Source organism: Epinephelus moara, chromosome 22 (assembly GCF_006386435.1).
Source record: "Epinephelus moara isolate mb chromosome 22, YSFRI_EMoa_1.0, whole genome shotgun sequence".
Taxonomy (NCBI): domain Eukaryota; kingdom Metazoa; phylum Chordata; class Actinopteri; order Perciformes; family Serranidae; genus Epinephelus; species Epinephelus moara.
Genome location: NC_065527.1, coordinates 35,052,326 through 35,074,433, shown reverse-complemented (window position 1 = coordinate 35,074,433; position 22,108 = coordinate 35,052,326). Strand labels below are relative to the sequence as shown.

General features: G+C 40.8%; 1 protein-coding gene across 3 annotated transcripts in view; it reads left to right on the top strand.

The window, feature by feature from the left end:
- Positions 1–22,108, top strand: part of epb41a (erythrocyte membrane protein band 4.1a) — a 294,679-nt gene that overhangs the window by 169,558 nt on the left and 103,013 nt on the right. Inside the window, exons 12-16 of one of the 3 annotated variants that reach the window (XM_050033970.1) lie at positions 2,903–3,144; positions 4,380–4,454; positions 5,929–5,976; positions 9,239–9,301; positions 19,891–20,061. In XM_050033970.1, the coding sequence (XP_049889927.1) occupies positions 2,903–3,144; positions 4,380–4,454; positions 5,929–5,976; positions 9,239–9,301; positions 19,891–20,061 (599 nt within the window). The remainder of the gene's footprint in view (positions 1–2,902; positions 3,145–4,379; positions 4,455–5,928; positions 5,977–9,238; positions 9,302–19,890; positions 20,062–22,108) is intronic. The other 2 variants (XM_050033971.1, XM_050033972.1) reach the window with 2 other exon arrangements.

Genomic DNA, 22,108 nt, shown 5'->3' with positions numbered 1-22,108 from the left:
AGAGGCGCTTCGCTACTACCCCGGCAAATTTGAAACAAAGTCCCACTCTTTGAGCATAATGCAGGATCATGCATATGCAGCATCATGGGAGACGGAATCCTCGTCGCCAAGAAAGCACAAATGGGAATTGAAAAGGCAACGTGACCGGTGAATTAAAAAAATGAGGGTCCACATCGGGGTAGCCTTTCCCAGGTGGAGAGAGCTGCTGAAGGAGAATGGTAATGCAATCGCCGGTCACGTTGCCTTTTTGACTCCTTGGCGACGAGGATTCCGTCTCCCGTGATGCTGCTTAATACATGATCCTGCATTATGCTCAAAGAGTGGGACTTTGTTATGCTGCAGTAGTGCCGGGGTTAGTAGCGGCACTGGCTGCTAACAGCGCAGTGTTGCGAGGAGAGGGATGAGGTGTGTGAGGTTGAGCCACTTGTCAGTTGTCAAAGGACAAGACGTGATTGGTTTGTTTTGATTTACACCCGCCCCAACAGTCCTATGTTGTAAACACAGCCAGAGGAGGGGGTTTGTCAACTTGCGTCCCGTGTGTCTGTGTAGGAGCCTGAATGAATACTCCATGAAGTATTGGATGACATGGTTTCATCAACGTTATCATAGCTTTTTGGTACACAGCGACTACCGTTGTTGCAATACGCGTTTCAAACAGTGAGGCGCTAGAGTGCGCTATCCGTTTGAATGCAATATATGATTTCAACGTTAGACGGGAGAAATTCCTACACACTGTGGCTTTAATAATTAAATTAATAACCATAACCAAAATTGCCATATAAATAGTAAAGGCTGAAGGATTTCAGAGTTCCTGACATAGCAGAGGTTGACTATTCATTTACTCTTATAAAGTATTAAACAGACAGCAGGTGTGATTCCAAATAAATGTATTCGCAAAGACAGCAAAGCAACAAAACACACAAATTCTAACTAACTAACTATATACAAGCATGGGCGTGTGTGTATATGTGTGCAGGGTGTGTGTGTATGTGTGAGAGAGAGAGACAGAGACAGAGACGGAGAGACAGAGAATGGCAGGTGTGTGAAACAAAGGGCCGTTTGACCAACAAGCAAAATGGCTGACAACAGAGAACTACAAGACGGCCGAATCAAAGCTGGCTTCAGATCGGGGGAGTTCTGCCTGACTGTGTGGTCAGGACAAAGACAAAGGAAAAGAAGGGGGAACTTTGAGTTGCCTCTTTGGGTGTAGCTCTGTTGAAAGCCAATGTGTGAGTGAGTATGTGTATGTGATTTGTGTTGCAAAGGGTCTTGGTTAGTACAGAGGATGTTTAGTTGCATGCAAGACTCTGTCTGTGAAAAGCAGTGGCAAACTAACATCACTAAGCTTTGGTGAAGCCAACTTACCAATAACCTAACTGCAAACAATCACAACAATAACTCAATAACAGCATTAGATCACAATTGACAAAGTTAAACAGTCTTGCTTAGCCTGTGCAACTGTAATAATGCTATGTCCAGTTGTTTCGTTACCAATCCTTGAATGGATAGAGGCAAGAGTTGCTTGGTGGCATGCTGCTTTTGTTAGCTGGCAGAGGAAGGCTTGAAAGAACTGTGGTTCCAGGTACAGTCTTTGCTGTGTCCTTGTTCTGAAGTTGCAGATCTGAGGAAGCCAGTTGCTCGGTGTCTTTGCAGAGGTAAACGTTGGGGTGCTAACTCAACTTGTTTCTCCTTTGTTGCTGGAAAGTTAGTTGCAAACCTAGTGTTTGGCACACTGTATTCTCTGGTCTCCAGGTTCTGCTCCTGCTGTGGACATGCAGGTCTAGGAGCAGGAGAGCAAAAATAGTCTTAGGAGCAAGAGCCGGTTAGCGGCTCGGGAGAAAAAGCCGGGGCAGAGAGTCTGTAGAGGAAGTGTCCCCTTCGATGGTTAAGGGGCAAGAGCAAGGGTCTGAGCTGGTTGGCGGCTCAGGAGGAAGAGAGTGAAGAGAATAGAACTTCTCCTACAGTTTGCTTGGTGACATCACAGAGTCACATGTCACTGTAAAAGTACAGTCCAATCAAGTTTGGAGACTGGTCTCTCACTTCGGTGTGAGAATGAGGCACCCATGTGGAGATGGCTGTCTTTGTTTGAAGAACAAAGAGCATGCTGAGAAGAATAGCCTTCACACATTTAGTTTAGATCTTAACAAATGACAAATCATCTGTGGTCCAGTGAATCACCCCAGTCATTCTTTAAAAAGGATGGCAGAAAAATGATGTGTCATATGTCATTTGTGAAACTGTGGATTTAGCCATTGACGGTGTCAGTCAGCGTAGATAAGGAGGGTTTGAACACCCAACCTGGTGAAGTGCATGCACCAGATAAAAACTCAGCAGCAAAATCAGAGAGCCAGGCAAAAGCCAGCCCATCTAACAGACTGTGACTTAGCAGACATTTGCAATGGAGCAGCAGTGGAGCTCTGGCATTGTCTTGATGGCAGTAGAGATGCACAATACTATCGATAATTCATTGGTATCGCCCAATATCAGCTTCTGAATCAGTATCAGAATCAGCCAACATGCTTTGTCTTAGTTTGCACAATGAATGAATATTACAAACATACATGAAAAGCATTCCATTTCATGTCGTCATCTGCCGGTGGACCATCACAATAAGAGTATGCATGCATGCATGATATGATAATTCTGCAACAGAGGAGACTTGATGATCATTAAATTAGGTGGTGTTGTATATCGGCATATCGGATATCTGCAAAAAATCCAATATTGTGCATCCCTAGATAGCAGGGTAGTTCACCCAAATTTAAACCTTTAAATTAAGATTAAGGTTATTTTGACAATTTCTCCCATACTCCTAAAGGCTGCAGATACCACATTAATACTTGACTTTTCTTTTACTTTGTTGTTAAGTCAGGCCATTGTTTCCCCTATCTGTCCATTCCAGCCATGGCATCTACTCCTGACAACAAATCCACTCGTCCGGTCAGTGCCCCCGTGATGTCACCAGTGTCTCCCGGGGAGGCAACTCCTTCACCTCTGCTACCCACCTTGGCTCGCTCTAACCACCGTGATGGCTCCACACCCAGAGGCCACCGCTCTGCAGACAGGAAGACAGAGGTAAAGGCAGAGAGTCAGCCAGCTGAGCTTACGAAGAGCCACAGCCCCAGACCCACTCCACAGATCAAGGTAGGAGTGACATTCCTTTACCTCAGCAGATGTGTTTTAGGTACCATAAAACTTTCACTCTATTCACAAACAGGACAGGTTAAAGGGCACCGATAATTAGTGATCATGTTCTAAAGGTTGAGGATTAAGATACAGAGTAAGGGAGCATAATACACATCATTAAACCAGACATTGTAAAAAGCTGAGTGACAAACACCTTTACGCATAGCACTGCCAAGGTGGATCTGTTCACAAAGGTGCTCGTTACCTACACTACACTAACCATAGCATATGTTGCTAACACGTACGGCTAAAACTCTCTACAGTCCACACTATATTTGCCAACTCCCAGTTTTTCCTGGAAGATCCCTTTTTTTCATTGCCCTCCAACAGTTTTCTCCGTGGGTCACAATTCTTGTATATTTCTCCTGATTTTTGACAACATGTTCACACTTTGTTTTCTCTGCTCTGAGAGTGTACTCTCTCCCTCCTTCTCCAACCCTGCGGGGCTGGAAAGGGGCACCCATCGGGCCCACATGAGTTGGGCCCAGCTGCCAATGGACATCTTGTCTTGTTGACTGCATTATGCATTTTTAAGTCCAACAGGACACTCAAGCAAGGTTAAAGGGGTGCTTTGGGGGGTTGGGGTGTACTTGGCTTGTCCCCCTTCACTACCTAGCTTTCTTCCAGTGGCCGTGAGCCTCTTGATCTGCCTCGCTTAAGGTGGATTTATACTTGTGCGTCAGCTGTATGCAGAGCCTATGCCGTAGCCTATGCACCTGGCCTATGCCGTTGTGAGCATTTATACTTGTGTGGTGGTATGTCTGTGTCACTCTGCAGTTACACCTCTAAAACACTAGTTGGTGGTGGAGTGTCTGTGTATTGCTGTTAAGTTCAGCTGAATCAAAACACACCCAAAACACACGTTAACACACGTTAGACAGTTTTAATTACAAGTACACAAATCAGCTTCATTATAACCCACAGGATTCACAGATAAAGCACTTCACTTTTGCTAGGCACATTTTCCCCACAAATACAACAGACTAGTGTTATTAGCATAAGCCTACTGCATTTTACATTGTATAAATTAGTCTAGCCAGGGACAACAGCAACATTGAACAAATTTACCAACAGTTTAAAATTGTTTTTTCTTTTAAGGTCTTTATGGAAACACAATGGTTTTGTGTTTTTTTTTTAAATCCTGGTTGTGCTAAGAATTGATCCTGATGTGTGAGCTTTGTCTGTGCTACCAGACAGTGGCCAGGAGAGAGCGGAGGCATTCCCCCTCTGTAACCACTGCCAATGGAGAAAGAGAGAAAAAAAGCCAGGTTTGTTTGATCTATGCATGATCAGCTGAACCACTGTTGGAACCACAACTTGATTGCTTTAAATTGTTGTTATTGTTGTTTTATATATATATCTATACACACACACACACACACACACACACACACACACACACACATATATATATATATATATATATATATATATATATGTATGTATGTATGTGTGTATATGTATGTATGTATGTGTGTATATGTATATATACACATACATTTTTTATTTTCAAACAGGTCTACCTGTATATGTATACTGTAGTACAATGTACATTTCCACAGCAGTAGTTCTATTAGTATAACAGCAGAGTCATGTCATACTCATTTATTTAAATTCAATACTTATTTTCAGGTGCCTTTATTCTACTGTTTGTTGTGTGTGTGTGTGTGTGTGTGTGTGTGTGTGTGTGTGTGTGTGTGTGTGTGTGTGTGTGTGTGTGTGCGTGTGTGCGTGTGTGTGTGTTCGTGTGTGTGATTTTCTTAAGGCACCAATGAAACTAAACACTTTCAGAACATTTTTTTCACATTAAAAGACTTTGTGTGGCTTAAAGGGTATAATCTGTTTCTTGCCTACCCTGATCAGCAATATGGATAAAATCTTATATCATGATAAATGGTATTGTGTATCACAATATCAGTATAGATTGTGATATAATACTAGAGCAGTCAGTTCCAATTGTTGATGGCCAAGCAAAATGTCTGCGTTTAGTGAATCCAGCAAATTTAATATGTGAAGAATCAAAGTACAAAATCAAACTTACATAAAATCATACAAAAACCCAATATTGCTTGAAATTTGCCCTGATCAATAATCTGCAGATATTTAAGGGATAGCTACCATAATATACGCAGTATGGCTAAATGTGTGACAGCTGACCAAATTACAAATTGTACATTGTAGTGGCATAATATAACCCGCTCCTATTTCCTAGAAAGCTTTTAATGTGAAATATTAGCATGAAGTGATGAGATTTACTGACAGCAGCTGAACACCCATAAAGAGAATAGGAAAGTAGGAGTGACTGAAATTTTTTAGTGAATTTCAACAGTATTTCCTAACAAGAGATACACTAAAGTGATGTGAAAATGTCCATAATACTGCATAATGAGCATAAGCTACAATAAATATAATTGATCATTTTTGTCTGAGGAACCTGTCTGCATCTGTTCATCCTGGCCCCCTGGCCATAATTTTAGTACTGGCTTTTATTTGAGAATAATGGTTTACAATTTGAAGTGTTTGTGGATGATTATCAGTTTTTGACTAAATCAGCTTTAGTGAACTATTTATTTTCAGTATAGAGGAGATACTGAAGATGATTGTTCGTCACTTGTTAATAGTGTAACTTGAAAGACTGTCAGGCAGGTGTTTTTGACTGTGTTATAAATGGTTTGTGCTGAGATGGACTGAAACAGGGCCCTAACAAACAGTAACTCTGTCTTTCCTCTGGTGGTGGAGCAGCACTCTCCTCAGGATAAAACAAAGACGGAGGTGGTGCGAGTGAGGAAGGTTAGCATGCTCCTAGGCTGATGATCCTGCTGACTCACCATCCCCATTCCTTCATTAGTTACACATGAAGAGACATTTAATTTACTTCTTTGTTGTTTGACATTTTAATTGCTTTATGATTTCTGGCTGGCTGTTTTCCTGTGAAGGCTTGTACATGTGCTTGACAGAAAAGTGTGTTTCTTGTATGAAACATGGTTTCTCCTTATCCTGAAGCAAACAGGTAGCTATATTCTTGACATAAGAACATTTGTAAGAAGGAGGATACCTTTGGTCGTTCCACATACTCACATGCTCATCTCTGGTTAAGAGAAGACCCATTTTTGCTGATTGATTCAGCAAAAATGGGTCTTCTCTTAACCAGAGATGAGCATTTTTGCTGATTGATTCAGTCCCTCCAGGATTTTGCAGACCAAAACAGATTGATTTTGCATTGTCTTTGTGTGTTTAACTTGAACTTTCTTGTTGCAACATTTGCATGAGGCATGGTGCACTTTACATTTTAAATCAGGGTTTTAAACTTATTTCTTTGTTTCTGCTATTTTGATTTATTTTTCATAGATCTAACTTTAATTCTAATTTTTATTATTGTCTTGCGTGAAGGGAGACTGGTAATTAACAATTTCATTGTATGGTGCAAACCGCTGAGTTTTCTACTGTGCATATGGCAATAAACTTCTTGAATCTTGAAGCAGTTTGTAGCTTTGTATGAACATAATCAGAATTGGAAAATGAAAATAACAATTATTTTAAAGGAAACAATTATCTAGTGCAGTACAGTGATGGACTGGCAGTACACTCTACACTGCAAATTATTTCCACAAACTTGCAATATATGTAATTGTAATATTTCACAATAAATTATATTATTATCACCTTAAAGGCTACAACCATGATATTTAACCATATTCAGAATTTCATTGTGAGATTCAAGCAGGTTAATATAGTAAATTTACAGAAGTACACTGCTAAATCACAGTAATATAGGAATTTGAATGTGAGATTATAGTAAAATACAGTAATTCTATGGGAGCATATTGCTGAATCCCAGTAATCAGATGCACATTAACTGTGAAGTTACAGTTAAATTCAGTAATTTACAGGAGCATACTGTCATATAACAGTCATGTAATGGGCTTTAACTGTGAGGTAACAGTTGAATTTACTAATTTTACAGGAGCATACTGCTAAATCACAGTAATATGCAGGCATAACATCTGTGAGATCACAGCTGTCATTTAACAACAATTTACTGTAAAAATAATACAGAAAATTACTGTGAATGTAACGCAGCCAGTAGTTAGTAATAGACCTTTTGCTAAGCCCCACCCCTTTGTGATGGTCCGACAAGCTGTCGCAGTAAGCATGGACCCCACAGACAGAGGGGTCTACAAAATGCACTTTAAGGATATATCCAGGATGTCAGACTCACTCAGCAGCAAAAACAGGTTTAAAAGACAAAGATAACTAGAATCTAAAGCCAAACTATAGGCTACATACATATCACAGTGTAAAAGTGAACCTCCACATCACTGGTGATTGCAGCAGAAGACAATGAATATGGACATCGCATTTTGGGTTTACTTGACCATATACTTCATTCTACTTAACTTAGACCTGTTGTCCTTGTTCGTGGACACTTTTTTTGTGCTATCTCTTGGTAGTGAGAGCACAATACACTAATCTATGTAAGATGGAATATAGATGGCAGCCATCTCTGTCAAGTCAGTCTGCAGCCAATCCTGACACAAAAGTGGACAAGGTCCAAAATCTGATCACATTTTATGGTTGGAACTTGTTTATTTATGATTAATAATGTTTGTAGTTTGATATGGCAACAAATATGACATAGTTTAGCAACAGTAACAAGATAAAAGGCTGTTAATTAGGAAGTACTCATATGAAGACATTGGGACTTCATTATCATTGACGATGTTTAGTTTTTTATACTTATTGGGTCCTACTAATCCTAAATAGCTAGGAGAAATTAAAAATGTATACCAAATAAAAGTTTGGGTCTCCGGAGGTTAAGTGTTCATTATCATCATTAAAAAAAAAAAGCAGCATGTGTATACATTTAGTAGGTTATATCCTCAGTAGCTAGCTAGCTAACCCTACACTTTCCAGGGTTTGATTTTGGTTTTGGAACAGGGAAGAAACAAATATCTTTTTCCAACCTCCCCAGGGAACGAGTATCATTAATACATGTGCCCCAGGCACAACATTTAGCTCGAAATCCAAACCAGCCTAAAAATGAAGGAAATCTGAAACGATTGCATTAGAGTTAATGGAGCAAAGCTGTTGTTGTTGTTGTACACCAGACACAAAATAAATGTGTCACATGACAGAAATTCTATGTCACTTTAACATAACTGTTTTTTTTTTTTTTTCTGAGCATTTAATTCGAGTCATATCATCAGCCGAAGGGGGGCTATGGAGTTATTGGAGACACTGAGCACTTGGGCCAATATTGTGTGTAAAAATAGCAACTGTACAGTGTATGTGGACAGTCAGGAATTACTAAGGCATGCACATGTAATCTTATCTACCCAAACAAAAGCATATCATACAAAAATCTACTGTAGAAATCACAAAATTGTTCCATAACAATAGCCATATTACTCCAGGCTTTTGTGTAATGGGTACACTACACTGTGATACAGATAATGGTTTTAAAGCTCAGCACAACATAGTGAAGCATTTAGCAGCTGATGCTAGAAAAGAGTCAATGTTGGACTTAACATTCAACAGGACTCCACATGGATGCTAATCTATGTTACTGATGTTTGTCTAACTCACCATATCAGCTCAAAAGGTGATGATTTGCAGGTTGAAAGTGAAAGAAAATATCAATCATATTAATACACTGAAATGTGAAAACAGTGACAATAGAGTAATTTTTTTTAAAAAACGTGCAAATTCCTGAAGTGACAAGCAGGTGCACAGCTAGCTCCTTGTCCTGTACACTGCACTGCAGCAACCTTTGCATGCATAGCATGTGACTTCTACTCACATCAGCGAGTGTGTATCCGCCTGGCTTCTCATACACACGACTGCTGTGTGTGTAGCTGAATTCATCACATTTCCCCCGCTGAGCTGGGCACACTGGGAACTGCAACCCATTAGCGTTTTGATTTTTTGTGATTCATGTCATGGCCTTAGTCAGTGCTGCTCCCTGGATTCCATTGTAAATCAAATATAAAAATGTTTGAATGAATTCTGCATTATTTCCAACCAGCTCTTCCTTTGTCCTCATTTTTCACAGAAAAGAGCAAAGAAACTTGAGGGTGAAACTATTTATATCAGACATAGCAATTTAATGTTGGAGGTTTGTATCTTCAGTCTTCAGATATCTGTTCTGGCTGTTTGCTGTCACTGCTTTTCTGCCTGCATGAGCGTTGCTTTTTGTTTTGACACCTCTGTTTCTCTTCATTTTTTGCTTTGTTTTCAGCTTAACCCTAAAGGCTTGGCATGCACTATTTTCCTCTCTGATTCTCATGCAAGTAGCTTCACTTTACTCAGACATTGTCTGTAATTTCATATTTTCATTTGATCAAATATAGGATTGGGAAAGGTCTCTTTTCTAACATAGGTTATAAAGTTTAAACTGGTACTCCGCAAGGTCATTGGTGCTTAAACAAACAACACACAACTGAAAATATCTGAGCTATAAAGATGTTGTATGAAATCACAATAAAATTACTGTTGCAGTTCAAATATATACTGTATATGCCTGTTTTCAGTTATGTGAGGATGTGGATCTTCAGGAGAAACAATCCACTCCATCTATCTGTATGAAATATTAAAAAAGTCTTATTGTGGTCAAAAAACAGATGCATTTTTTAAAAAAGTGTTAATTATAAAAATGTCTAAAGCTGTAAGCAACCACTGTTTATCATCAGTAAGGGTAAATGATTTTACAAATTAAAAAGAGTGGCACAACCCCTTCCCTGCCTGGTAAATGCACTCATTTTTAGGGTGTTTTCACACTTGGTCCCTTTCAGTCCTCCAAACAGACTCAGAGCGATGACTCAGCATCTTTTGTGCATATGTGAACACTTCAAGAGAACTCAGATCCTTCTGAAACGGACCATACTCAGACCTCATTGAAAGGTGGTACAGTTGGCCTCAAGTCTGCGTTGCGGTTTGCTTAACGTGCATTGTGAACACAACACATTCTCACTCTGACCTTTTCACATATCGATGTTTGGTCATGGACTTTCCTTGTCGAGATATTGTGCAAGGTCCCCTGGGTGTGTTGGTTGTTGACGTTCTGGAACGCTGTGTCAACATCAGCCTGTTACATGCATTGTCTGTTTTCAGAATACACTTCCGATTTTACAGGAAATGTACAGTTTGCATACAGTCTCTTTAAAAAAAAAAAGAATTAAACAAACAGACTACGTTGGTACAACACCGTGAATTTACAATTTTTTTCTCCTTCAACAACACATGCATTTGGTTTGGTTTAGGCACCAAAAGCACATGGTTGGATTTAGGAAAAAAGAACACGGTTTGGCTTTACAATTATACGGGAAGCGGACATCGGCCTCCTGGGTGAAAGTCGGTGGTTGTTGGACCCGTCCACCACCCCTGATGCCGCCGGGCGCTGTTTAACAATAATGGTGACCAGCCACACTTTTTGTCAGTGTCTGATGCCGGAAGTCACTGACCAAGCGCCAGATTTCAATGACTTTGGCATGAGGCTGGGTTGACACATAGCGCACCAGATTAGCTTTGCCCTTATTACCCTTACTTTAGCCCTCTAGATCACATGCAAATGTACTGGGACACTCAGTGGACACATAGACAGAGCCATGTCCACTGGTTATGCTAGCAATAATGAGGATGAGGAACACTCAGCAAGAAACTGCTGTTTTCTCCAGGTATGCCGTGAAAAACACATCACTCCACAACTGTCTGCAATGCACAGAAACGGCTGCGGCTGTGCTGCGTTCCGGCTCTGTCTCAGCTGCGGCACTCCAGAGCCCTCCGCAACGGATATGCAGGACTTCTATTTTTGCCGGACGCCGGAGCACAACGCAGCAATTCAGCACAGAGCAGATGGTGCGGGGCAGGAGGTCGTGCACAGAAACAAAATAAAACATCCGGTTAATTTTCAAAATAAAATACACAGTGTTCACGGCGGATCATATTTCCCTGCACTACACCTTGAAAACTACATAATGGGCAGAGGCTGGCTTGAGGTCAACAGGTCAGAGGTTTACAGACATCATTTCACCCCTTTGACACCATGGACGAGGAGATGTTAATCATGGCAGTGCACTGAGATGTCTTCCGGTGGAGCTGCACCGCTCCGCACAGCATACGCAGCTGGTGGGTGTTGACGGACGACGGAGCACGCAGCGGATAACCAGCACTGCCGTTCCGCAACGGACACGCATCCAGTGAAATTCCGGCGTAAGTCCTCTGTCCAATGAACTGACAGTGCAAAAAGAACTGAGTCCCTCTTCTATTGGTCCACTTTGTTTGAAAAGGACTGCATGTGAAAACACTCTTTGAGTGTGTTTACACATATACTCATTTTCGATTGATTGGCTGATCCATAGCTAGACACATGAGCGTAACTTTCATTTCAACACTGGGGGGGATGGGGACACATTAAGTGAGGGTCTGTGCCTAAGCATCCAGCAAATGCTGATAGATAATGTCTGGCTGCCCAGCGGCTAGCAGGTTAGACATAGTGGTTAGCTATTATGCTAGCATGTTGGCTGGAAACAGACGATTATTTTGAGCACATAATACTCACTCCGTCTCCAAATCTCGTGGCTGTAAGTTGCTCATAACGTAGGCTCTGGCCTCGGATGCGTTATCAAACAATTTCTGCTCGCCTCCTGAGTATAGCCAGGTACGAGATGCCATACTTGACCTCGGGGCAGCGGCGCAGCAGCCCCCTGACCTCCTTGAAGGCAGCCCGCTTCACCCTCACCAAGGGTGTGTAGTCGGGGTAAATGTGGATCCGCCTGTTGTTGTGGAAGATGGGTCCGGCTGCCGCAGCTTTCCGCAGGACGTCCACCTTCTCCTAGAAGTTTTGAAACTTAACCACAATGGGTCTAGGCGGGTTCCCATCTTTCCGCTTGGGCTGCAGACTCCTGTGAGCCCGATCCAACTTCGGAGAGTAGTCGAGGGCTAGCGCATCTTGTAGCATCTTAGCAACAGCAAGCTCCGGTTGCGTTTCACCAAAGCCTTCATCCACACCGATGATTCTGCAGTTGTCTCTCCACTGCCTAGATTCCAAGTCTTCTGTCTTAGCCACCAGCTGGTTTACTTTGGAGGTGAGTGATTTCACTATGTTTTCCAGTTCGACGACCATGTCCGAGTAGGCATTAGCCCCGTCCTCCAGGCTAGTGAGGCGCGTAACATGCACAGCATTAACTTTTTCAACTTCTTTCATTGCCTTGGTGTGTTTGGCATGGGTGTTTGTAATCTGCTGGTGTAGTTCTCTCGAAAGATCTTAAATTTTCTTGTTTGACGAATCTATCTTTGCTAATACCCTTTGCTCTGACATAAGCATGCTTATGAATGTTAACCACATGCAACGCGACCGGCAACTCTGCAATGGCGCAACTGAGAGAGGCAACGTGTTGGGTACTGGACTATACCATTATGGTATAGTCCAGTACCCAACACGGGACCATACCCAACATGGTATGGTCCAGTAGGAGTGTTTGAAATAGTTGGGAAATGGTTAAGAAAGATATATAAGTGTTTAGAGCCGCTGGGCTGTGGTTTTTACCTCTTTAGGAGAGGGGGTTGTCATTGGTGTTATCTTTGGGGGGGGGGCAATTTCATCTGTTCTAAATATTGGAGGGGACATGTCCCTGACCTCATCACATATCGATGTTTGGTCATGGATTTTCCACGTTGAGATACACCGTGCTTGGTAACCTGGATGTTGATCTTCTGCTACGCCCTGTTAACTTCATTCTGTTACATGTATTGTCTATTTTCAAAATACACTTCTGTTTTCACAGGAAATCTACAGTTTGGATACAGTCTCTCAATACAACACTCAAAACAACACTGGGTATTGACATTATTTTCCCTCAACAACAAATGCACGTGGTTATGTTTTGCCAACACATGCACATGATTGGGTCTAGGCAACAAAAGCATGTGGTTGGTTTTAGGAAAAAAGAACAGGGATTGGCTTTACAATCTTAAGGGAAGTGAACAGCGGCCTCCTAGGTGAAAGGCTGTGGCCTTTGGACTCATCCACCACCCCTCCTGCCCACCTTACTCGGACTTCCGTCCCCTAACTTTTGTTGTTGTTCCGCCACGTTTCCCCTGATGCCGCTGGGCGCGGTTAAACAATAACAGTGCCTAACTGCGTAGGGGTTTGAGTTCTCTTGGAGTGTTCTCATATGCACAAAAAAATGCTGAGTCATTGCTCTTCACTTGGAAAGCTGAAAGGAACCAAGTGTGAGAACACCCTTAATTTCCACACCACAAATTACATGTTTCAAACCCAAAGCAAGATAACCCTGATTACATCATCTGCATTATTTACCCACACTTGACAAAGCTCTTGCAGAACCCCAGAAGACATTATACAACTGTTTACATTATTATATTTTCCAGAGCCACAAACGCAAGCACTTTTGCTGTTAAGACATTAACTCAGTGGTAATTTAGCTTTAAACTTTAAACTTCACCTCACGGATAAACTGATAGCAAGCCCTAAAGCAGTTGCACTGAGTCTAAGTCTCCTTCCTCCTCACACCAAGGAGGGGGAAAAAGCCTTTGTTATGTGTCGGTCACTATATATGAAAAAGATGTGAGCAAAACTAGACTGGATTTTTTACATTATTCTAAGTAAAACCCTGACCAAAACATTAATAACCTGACTTTAACAAAAACTATTAATCTAACCAAAATAACTTGAACTAGGAGTAAAAAATGTAGGCTATGCACAAGTTAGGGAGTTAAAGACAATGAAAATGTGCTGGCCCTGTGCACCAGCCACAGAGTAGTTTCAGTATCTAGTCTGCTGTTCTGCCCAGCGTCAAATATGGCAACTTGGTCAGTGGTAGTTGGTGTCTGATTCTGATGCATAAGGCACATTTTTGCATCTGTATACGACATACTTGGCGTTCAGCTTACTCCAGTGTAAACCCCCTGTGGCAGTCTAAGTCACGAGTATGGTTGGAGACAGGAGGGTTGTGAGTGGGTCAAACAAAGACAGGACTTTCATCCATGAGACCAGTGTGTGTCCTGTGTGAAACATTATGGCATTTTTACACATTTAATGTATGTGCCATACGTTACCTGACTAAGGGCTCATTTATACTCCTATTTATATATGAAAATAGACACATCCGTTTCAAATGTTGTAAATGTCACTATCCTTGTACTTCCATGCCTTATTTATCTTGGCATGGATGCTTTTAGGGCTGACATCACAATGTTGTCACTTTGTTAGCTAGAGGCGAAACATGACTCGCCACCACTGGGCTGTAGGCTACATAGGAGTCTTACAATGTTGTTTTGTCATGTCATTGGAAGCCAGAATAGAGTCATGGCTCATAACATTTTATCGCACACCAGCTGCCACTGCCCATCAAGAAAAACAAAAAAATATGGCTAAATGTGGTAAGACGAAAGGACTGGATGGAGGCGATCATCAAAAATGCTTGCATGTGCAGCACACATTTCATATAAGGTTAGGGAAATAGTATTTACTGTTTTAGGGATGAAATTATAATCTAATCAGATATCAGGGAGGTATTGAGAGGAATATTTCTCCGTAACACTGATTTTTTCATGCACTAGCTAACGATAAGTTCTATAGCAGTCTGGTCCAGCTTGCCAGTGTTTACTTTTCTAAATAACACTCGCAGTCCCAGAGAGTGAGTGACCTTAAATTGGTGGGTTTGTAAATTCAGTCTGACACTGTACACTAAAATTAAAGCCCTGTTGATTGAAGAAATGGGGTGTTGTATTTCTATATAAATGACAGTTATGTTAATCACACATTCATTCTGCTCGGTGCTCTGCTGCTCCGTCTCCCCAGACAAAGTGCCTAGAGTGTGCTCCAGCACTCTAAGAGTGCAGTGCTCTGGATAACTGAATGGTACATTCCGACAGCGCTCCAAATTTACAAACAGCCCAGTTTGTGCCAGAGTGTGCTCCGGCAATCGGAATGAGTATTTCTGAACACACCCTGTTCAGAAAGACTCGTATCATCTTCCTTCATTGTCTAAAACAAGCCAACAGAACTTGCTAGCTAGCGCTCCCTAAGGTCTGTGGAGAATTGCTTTGCCTCCAGCTAAGCCCCGCCCACCAAAAAACATCATACTGGTAACTAACAGTAAAAGGGTCCATAAATACAACCAAGAGATGGCACTAGAGACCGGAGTCAAAAGTTTCACACAACAAACAGTGCGGCAGTGGGATAGGTTGCAATAACGTACCATTTAATGGAGGCAACGCTCTAGATGGCGGTGGTCTGTAAGGCAATTTAATACATCAAGACGTGGATAGTGAATTCTTTTCACTCTTTGTTCCATTCCGCCATTTCTTAAATGTCTCCTACGGTCGTATCTTGCTTGAACTATGCTACACTGCCTCCACAATCTCCAGTGGTCCTGCTCCAATTTGTCCAAATCTGTAAGCTCTCAGAAAACATGCACAAATATGGATGAAATGAATGTAGAGTACAGGCAGGCTTCATTTGTGTCTGTATATGTATCCAACTTTGAGCATAAATGAGCCTGTAGTCACAGTCATGACCTTAAATTATGTGACAAACATCATTTTAACCCAAACCATGATCTGTTTTCTAAACCTGACCAAGTAGCTTTGTTGTCTAAAACATAAAGTAATTTTGGTGACAAAACCTATGTTTCTTGTGAACATGGAAGTTTATTTTGAAAAGAAAGTTTGCATGTAACGAGCGGAAAGTGACATGCCAAACATTCAAAACAGATGCCAGAGGAGTACCTAGAGTGCCATAGTTTGAAGCATAGGGCTAGTGACCAAGCTGCTTTATTTTAGGAGTTGGGAGTAAGAACTTGCTCTGCCATGATTTCTCTAGAGCTGTTTCAGGACAGACATTTTGATTTGTCAACGCAGAAGCACAGGCATAAATAACACTAATGATGGCTCCATTTTATCAAGTGTCTCAGTAAGCCATGTCAGTGAGTGAGGATGCATGATATCAGATCCCTGGAACTGGCACATCTAAATGGAATGCAGCTGTCTTTTTTTTTCTGCTTTGCCATGTCAAAATGTCTGCCCTGAAAAGGGTTACTGACAGAGAGATTAAAAACAAAAATCCTTTTTTTGTTTTTTTTTGTTCTTTCCCAGTCATGTATGTCTCACTGATGTTATTAGCAGATTCTGGACACTCTTTCTCAGTGGTCCTCATGGTTTATGAGGACTTTGAGTCTTTTCATTTGATTCATTTATGAATCTACCGTACAACTTCAAGTAATAGCCCGGGCTATTATTTTCTCAAATCACTGATATCAACAGGCCTATATCTGGGACAGCCGTCTATATGGGACAGGCCTTTAATTCCATTCACACAAAAATCTTGCTCAGCAAAGATTGGGAAATACAATCAAATTGTTAATTTAAACCAGTATGAATATTACTTTTAAAATATTAAGCTTCAGATAATATATCACTTAACAGGTAGCACATCAGAGTGAGAGAGAGAGAGAGAGAGAGAGAGGGAGAGAGAGAGAGAGAGAGAGAGAGACGGCACTCAAGAATTACGGCACCTGGCACCCACTTTATCCTGTTAAAACAATACTCACAACTTGGATTAACTTTTTAGGAAAAACCCTTTTTGATTCTTTTAATCTGAGGACCTTTATGGACTTAAGGAATATGAAAAATTCACAGGGTAGTTGAGGAATGGACTCAGAATTTGAGGTTGCCAACAACCTGGTTTTAGACATCCAAAGGACTTCTACGAAAAATGACAACCAGACCAGGCCTCTAATTTAAACAGGCCTGTGTATGTCAAAATGTGTAGTCACACCAGGCTAGTAAGAGGGACTAGTCTTTTAATTGAAGTTTTACAGTTACTCCCTCGCAGTGCCTCTACTGTATTTACTATGTATGTGAACGTGTATAGCTATGATTACTGATCGCTGTGCCATTCTGTGCTGGGTTTGTATCGTTCAGAAGAGAGGGTTGATGTGATTACTGCTGCTCTGAAAAGTATATTGGTGAATTTCCCTTTTAAAGCTGCATTAGTAAATAATACATATTCCATGTTGCTATTGAAACAAAGGCCTACATGTAGTGTAAAAGGGATGACTCAGTGTGAAAAACCCACAGGGATTCCTATTATTGTTAGCAATCTCACTTTACAGCATTTCTATACCTCTTTAAGTTGGTTCTGGGTACAGTCTCAGGGTACTACTCATGCGACGTGTCACCCCCCTCCTCATGTGTCTATACTGTGTGCATTTGCTTCTCCAATTCAGCCTACGTACCACCTATGAAATAGTATATGCACTTATTTAAGCACTACTTGATGGCCACTATCACACTGTTATTTCACATGGCTTCACATAATGAAAACAACATTTGGAAATTTTAGGAAATAGCTTGCTAACCATCAAACCCTGAAGAGCAGATCAATTTCATCTCTTGTTCCAATAAAGAGAAACTGGAGCTCCAGGACGTGTTTCACTTAGCTTAGCTTACAGCTATGTCCTAATCAGTCAAGTCAAGTCAGGATTTATTTCTAGAACACATTTAAAACGACGGCAGTCGACCAAAGTGCTGCACATAGGTGGGTACAGAGTTAAAACAACATCAATAGTAAAAATAGAATAGATGTAGAAAACAACGTTAAGAAAACAGAGCAAACAGTGCAAACATTAAAATAGCAAAAAAAAAAAAAAAAAGAAAAACTAGCCTTGAGTCTAGTTTAAAATTGCAAGCACAATATTTTGTCATTGTCATGGTGTTTGATCATTAAGAATACATTCACAATTATGATTCAATGGAAAAAAAGAGGAGGTCTGCACACTGAATACGGCAAACATCAACGTTGTATCTTAAATGTCTTCGCTGGGTCATCATTGATGTGATTACTGAGAAGGCTGTGTGTATAGATGAAATGATAGCTCTGTAATGCCGGGTTCAGACTACACAACATTTTTGTCTGTTCTGACAGTCACTATTTTAGATTAGGTGATTATGGAGTCATAAAATATTGCCGTGACTTGGCCGACAGACATGACAGACTACATGATGGTCCATGACCAATCATCGCTGGTTGTCTTTCACAACATACGTGATGTCATCGGATGATTCTTGTCCTATTTTTATTATTATTACTGTTATTTTTGTCACAGTGGCTGTTCATATCCCAACCAAAATATTATTGTAGCAATATAAAAAGTGCCACCAGATGGCAGGAGCTACATTTGAAATACCGTGTAAAAACTACGCAAGTCACTGAATCCTCCACAAGGTCCTGCAAATGTTTCACAATAAAAACCTAAAAAAATAAAATAAAGGCCCGTGTCTGGAAATAAAGGCTCGTTTCTAATGTACTCTGTTTCAAATGAAGTTGGTACCCTCTGCAGTTGTGGTAAGTAAAAGTCCCTCCCCTATTTTTTAATTTTATTCCTCTATATCCATCTCCATCAAGAAGAAATTACATTCTTGATGCTAATGGCAGTACTCACCAGGTTGTTAAAGTGTCTCTGCTGTTTCACACCATCATTTTTCCTTTTTACTTTGTTGTGGTAACACCCCTAGTGGTAATATCAAAAAGGCTGGGGTGTTGTTGCCATACAGTTATCTACGGGAGCAGATCACTATGTGTTCCTATTGGTCAAAGTGACGGCTGTCACGGATCAAAAAGAAGACAAAAAGAAAATCAAACTTGCTTGGCTTTCTGTCAGGACGTTGTGAGGCGTCCCAAACGCGGCATCAGTTGTCGTCTACTATGACACACTACACAAGAAAACTATGGATTATCGTGTACGACACTCATTGTTGTTCGTGATCCAAGCCGACACCGTACAACGCTGTGTCGGCTATCGTCAGGCTTATACTGTGTAGTTTGAACCCAGCATAAGGTGATCATGTGATGCAAAATAACACCTATCATACAAAAACAATAGCTGTATACCTAAAAAGGCTGTACCCTAAACAGTATGTAAATAGTTTAATCTTGACCTTAAAGACAGCAGGCAAAACATTCATACACTTTTCTCTTTATTTCTCACACTTTGTGTCTTCATGGTTTTATTACTTTTGTGAGCTTGCAATACTCAGTGTACAAACTACACACCTCTTCTTTTCCATTCGATGCTTCCTTTGTCCTGCACTCGGCTCAGGTTGGATGTTTCCCTTCCTTGCTTTGATTCTGTCAGACCAGCTCACCATATCCAGGTTTTTCAGAGAAACACGACACCTTCTGTTTTCCATGTCTGCTGGCTGTGATGGAAGCCATAATCAATGAACTGATGCCTTAGTGAACACAATTCGAGACATCCTCTGTGCCTCCACTGCTTTATTTATGTTGTCATAACCCACACGAGAAATTTAGAAATGGCTGTAAACTCCAAATATCATTGACTGCTGCTGGGCTCAAATATGGATGACAGATTACAGGAGACAAATGATGACTCCTTCCCATGCAGTCTGGTGTCTGGTTTGTCTGAATAATATATTCTTCCTTGACCTTAGCATGTCATTGGGAATAGGCAGGCTCAGTCAAAGAACTGAGCGTGCTCTTTTTCAGTCTGGGTGATTTATTATTTTTGGCTATGTGTTACCCTTCTTTACCCATATATTTATCTTCTGTATGTTCTTTTCACTTCCTTTTCCCTCTACCTTTCTTTCACAACTTTATTTAATCATTTTCTGTTATTGTTTCCCTTCCATCTACCTAGCCTGACTTGTACATTCTTGTTGAAGGACCTGGATAAGACCCAGACTGAGATCATGCGTCACCACACTAGCATCAGCGAGCTGAAGAGGAGTTTTATGGAGTCTGTACCGGAGCCTCGACCCAGTGAGTGGGACAAGCGTCTGTCCACCAACTCCCCCTTTCGCACAGCGAGCATCAATGGCCAGCTGCAACCAGCGGTGAGTCTACCAACCTGTGTACTTCAGCAGTACAGTTAATTACTGTTGAGTAGACATTATTTCATCTACAGTGTCAGATCATCCACATAGAAGCTGTCGGTTTAAAGCCACTGTGTTGTTTTTATGTCATTGGCTATGCTACAAGCTTCCCCTGTGCTGCAAACACACAGAGATTAATCTTCTGTAGTACTTGCTTCCTGACTCGAGGTAACATGTCAAACTAGAGTATTTTTCTAAAATGTTAGACTTAAAATTATACTCTCTACTGCATTACTGAGTTGTAGCTTGAATATTTTTGTTTTTAACTCAGTGTGCTAGCTGACTAACTAGCAGGTTATACACCACTAACTGCAGCCTCAGTTAGATTTTCAGGAAGTAAAGACACTTGGGCCAGGAGAGTCGGCACGTTTCCATGCACAGTTAAGTGGAGCGAAGGTATAGCTTGACTAAGCCATTTAATTAGACTGCTGTCCTTGTCCCAGTGTATAAGCACAGTAGAACGATTTATTGACAAAAGTATATCCGACTCCTCTACAATAGGTGCAGATATGCCCCCTCTTAGCTTGTTAGTATTGGACCTTTTTCCGATTGACCTTCTACAGACCGAACAAACAATCGCTATTCCATGTTTTCCTCCCATCCATGTATTTTCAAATACTTAACTCTTTCAGCTGACACAGCATGATCTGTGTCTCCTCGTCCATCTAAAAATGCATGGCTCTGAATGTAGATTTCACCATGTTGTTACCAGCTTCTTCTTCTATTATACATTTAATGCTATACAACTTCTGGGTCAAAGCCTGGGGCGCAAACTGTGGAGCATGGGTAGAGCGCCTTGGCCAGTTTGGGTCCAATTGACTGTATACATGAAGGAGTAATTTAACTCCCAATTGCATTATGTGGGTATGTTAGTCCGACTTTGAGAAATTCAATTTAGTACGTTTTCAGTCCAACTAACATGTCTACATGTATTTTAAAAGTCTGGTTTTAGTTGGACTAACACAAAAAATGCATTTTCTCTAATGTCATGGAAACGTACTGACTGATTCAAGTAGACGTCAAGCCCACAGTAGGAGCCGCTGCCAGTTTTTGTGTCATGTTTATCATATCACCAAGGGTCATATGCAGTATTGGAAGTAACTAGTTACATGTCATAAAATTACAAAAGAAATGTAATCATGATCAGCTACAGTTACTGAAAAAAACATAATTAATTACAGCTACTAATTAAAATGTTGGTGATTACAAAGGGGTTTCATCTGAATCTGTTCTTTTCAGTAGAATGTGTATATGGAGAATCTACCACTCATTCTGATGCTTTGCGTTTTTTCGCAGTGCAGTACTGCCTGCTTTTGACCCAGCCTATTCCTAGAAAATTTTCAATTTTGTTGCCCAGTTTAAAACATTCGTTAGAGAAGTAATCAAAAAGTAATAAAATGTAATAAGTTACATTAGTTTGATGAAGCAATTATAGTTATATTACTTATAACATTTTTAACATGGTAACTAGTAATCCCTCACCTATTACATCTGAAAAGAAACCTTCCCAACACTCACATAATTTCTCGTTTTTATTTTTGAATAGGCTATGCAGATTATAGAGGTCCTGGGATAAAGACATGTTTAGGGATTCCCCTTAAGTGTTGGCTTAGTTTGCACAGTTAAATTCATGCACACATTTTCCTACACTGAGCCCGTCTGTACACTCACTTTAATAACTTGTTAATTTGGTTTAATAATGTGTGCTTTTAGGAAATGCTTGACGAGCATAAAAATGTATTTTCATAGACCATAACATGTGCATCCTACAAGAGCTAATTCAAATAGAGTGCCTTGAAGCAGTGTTGTTAAATGATGATTTTTCATACTCATTACATGAGCCAATCACTCAGTAGATGCTTTTGCCCAAAGCCACTTAAAGGGGCAAAAAGCGAAATCGTTTCACCGCTAGGTTTGCTGTTGTGCACTGCCTGTAGACCAAAACAAAGTGTGTCATGAGCCACTCCTCCCTCTACCTCTGCTCTCCACCCCCCACCCCACTCGCCTC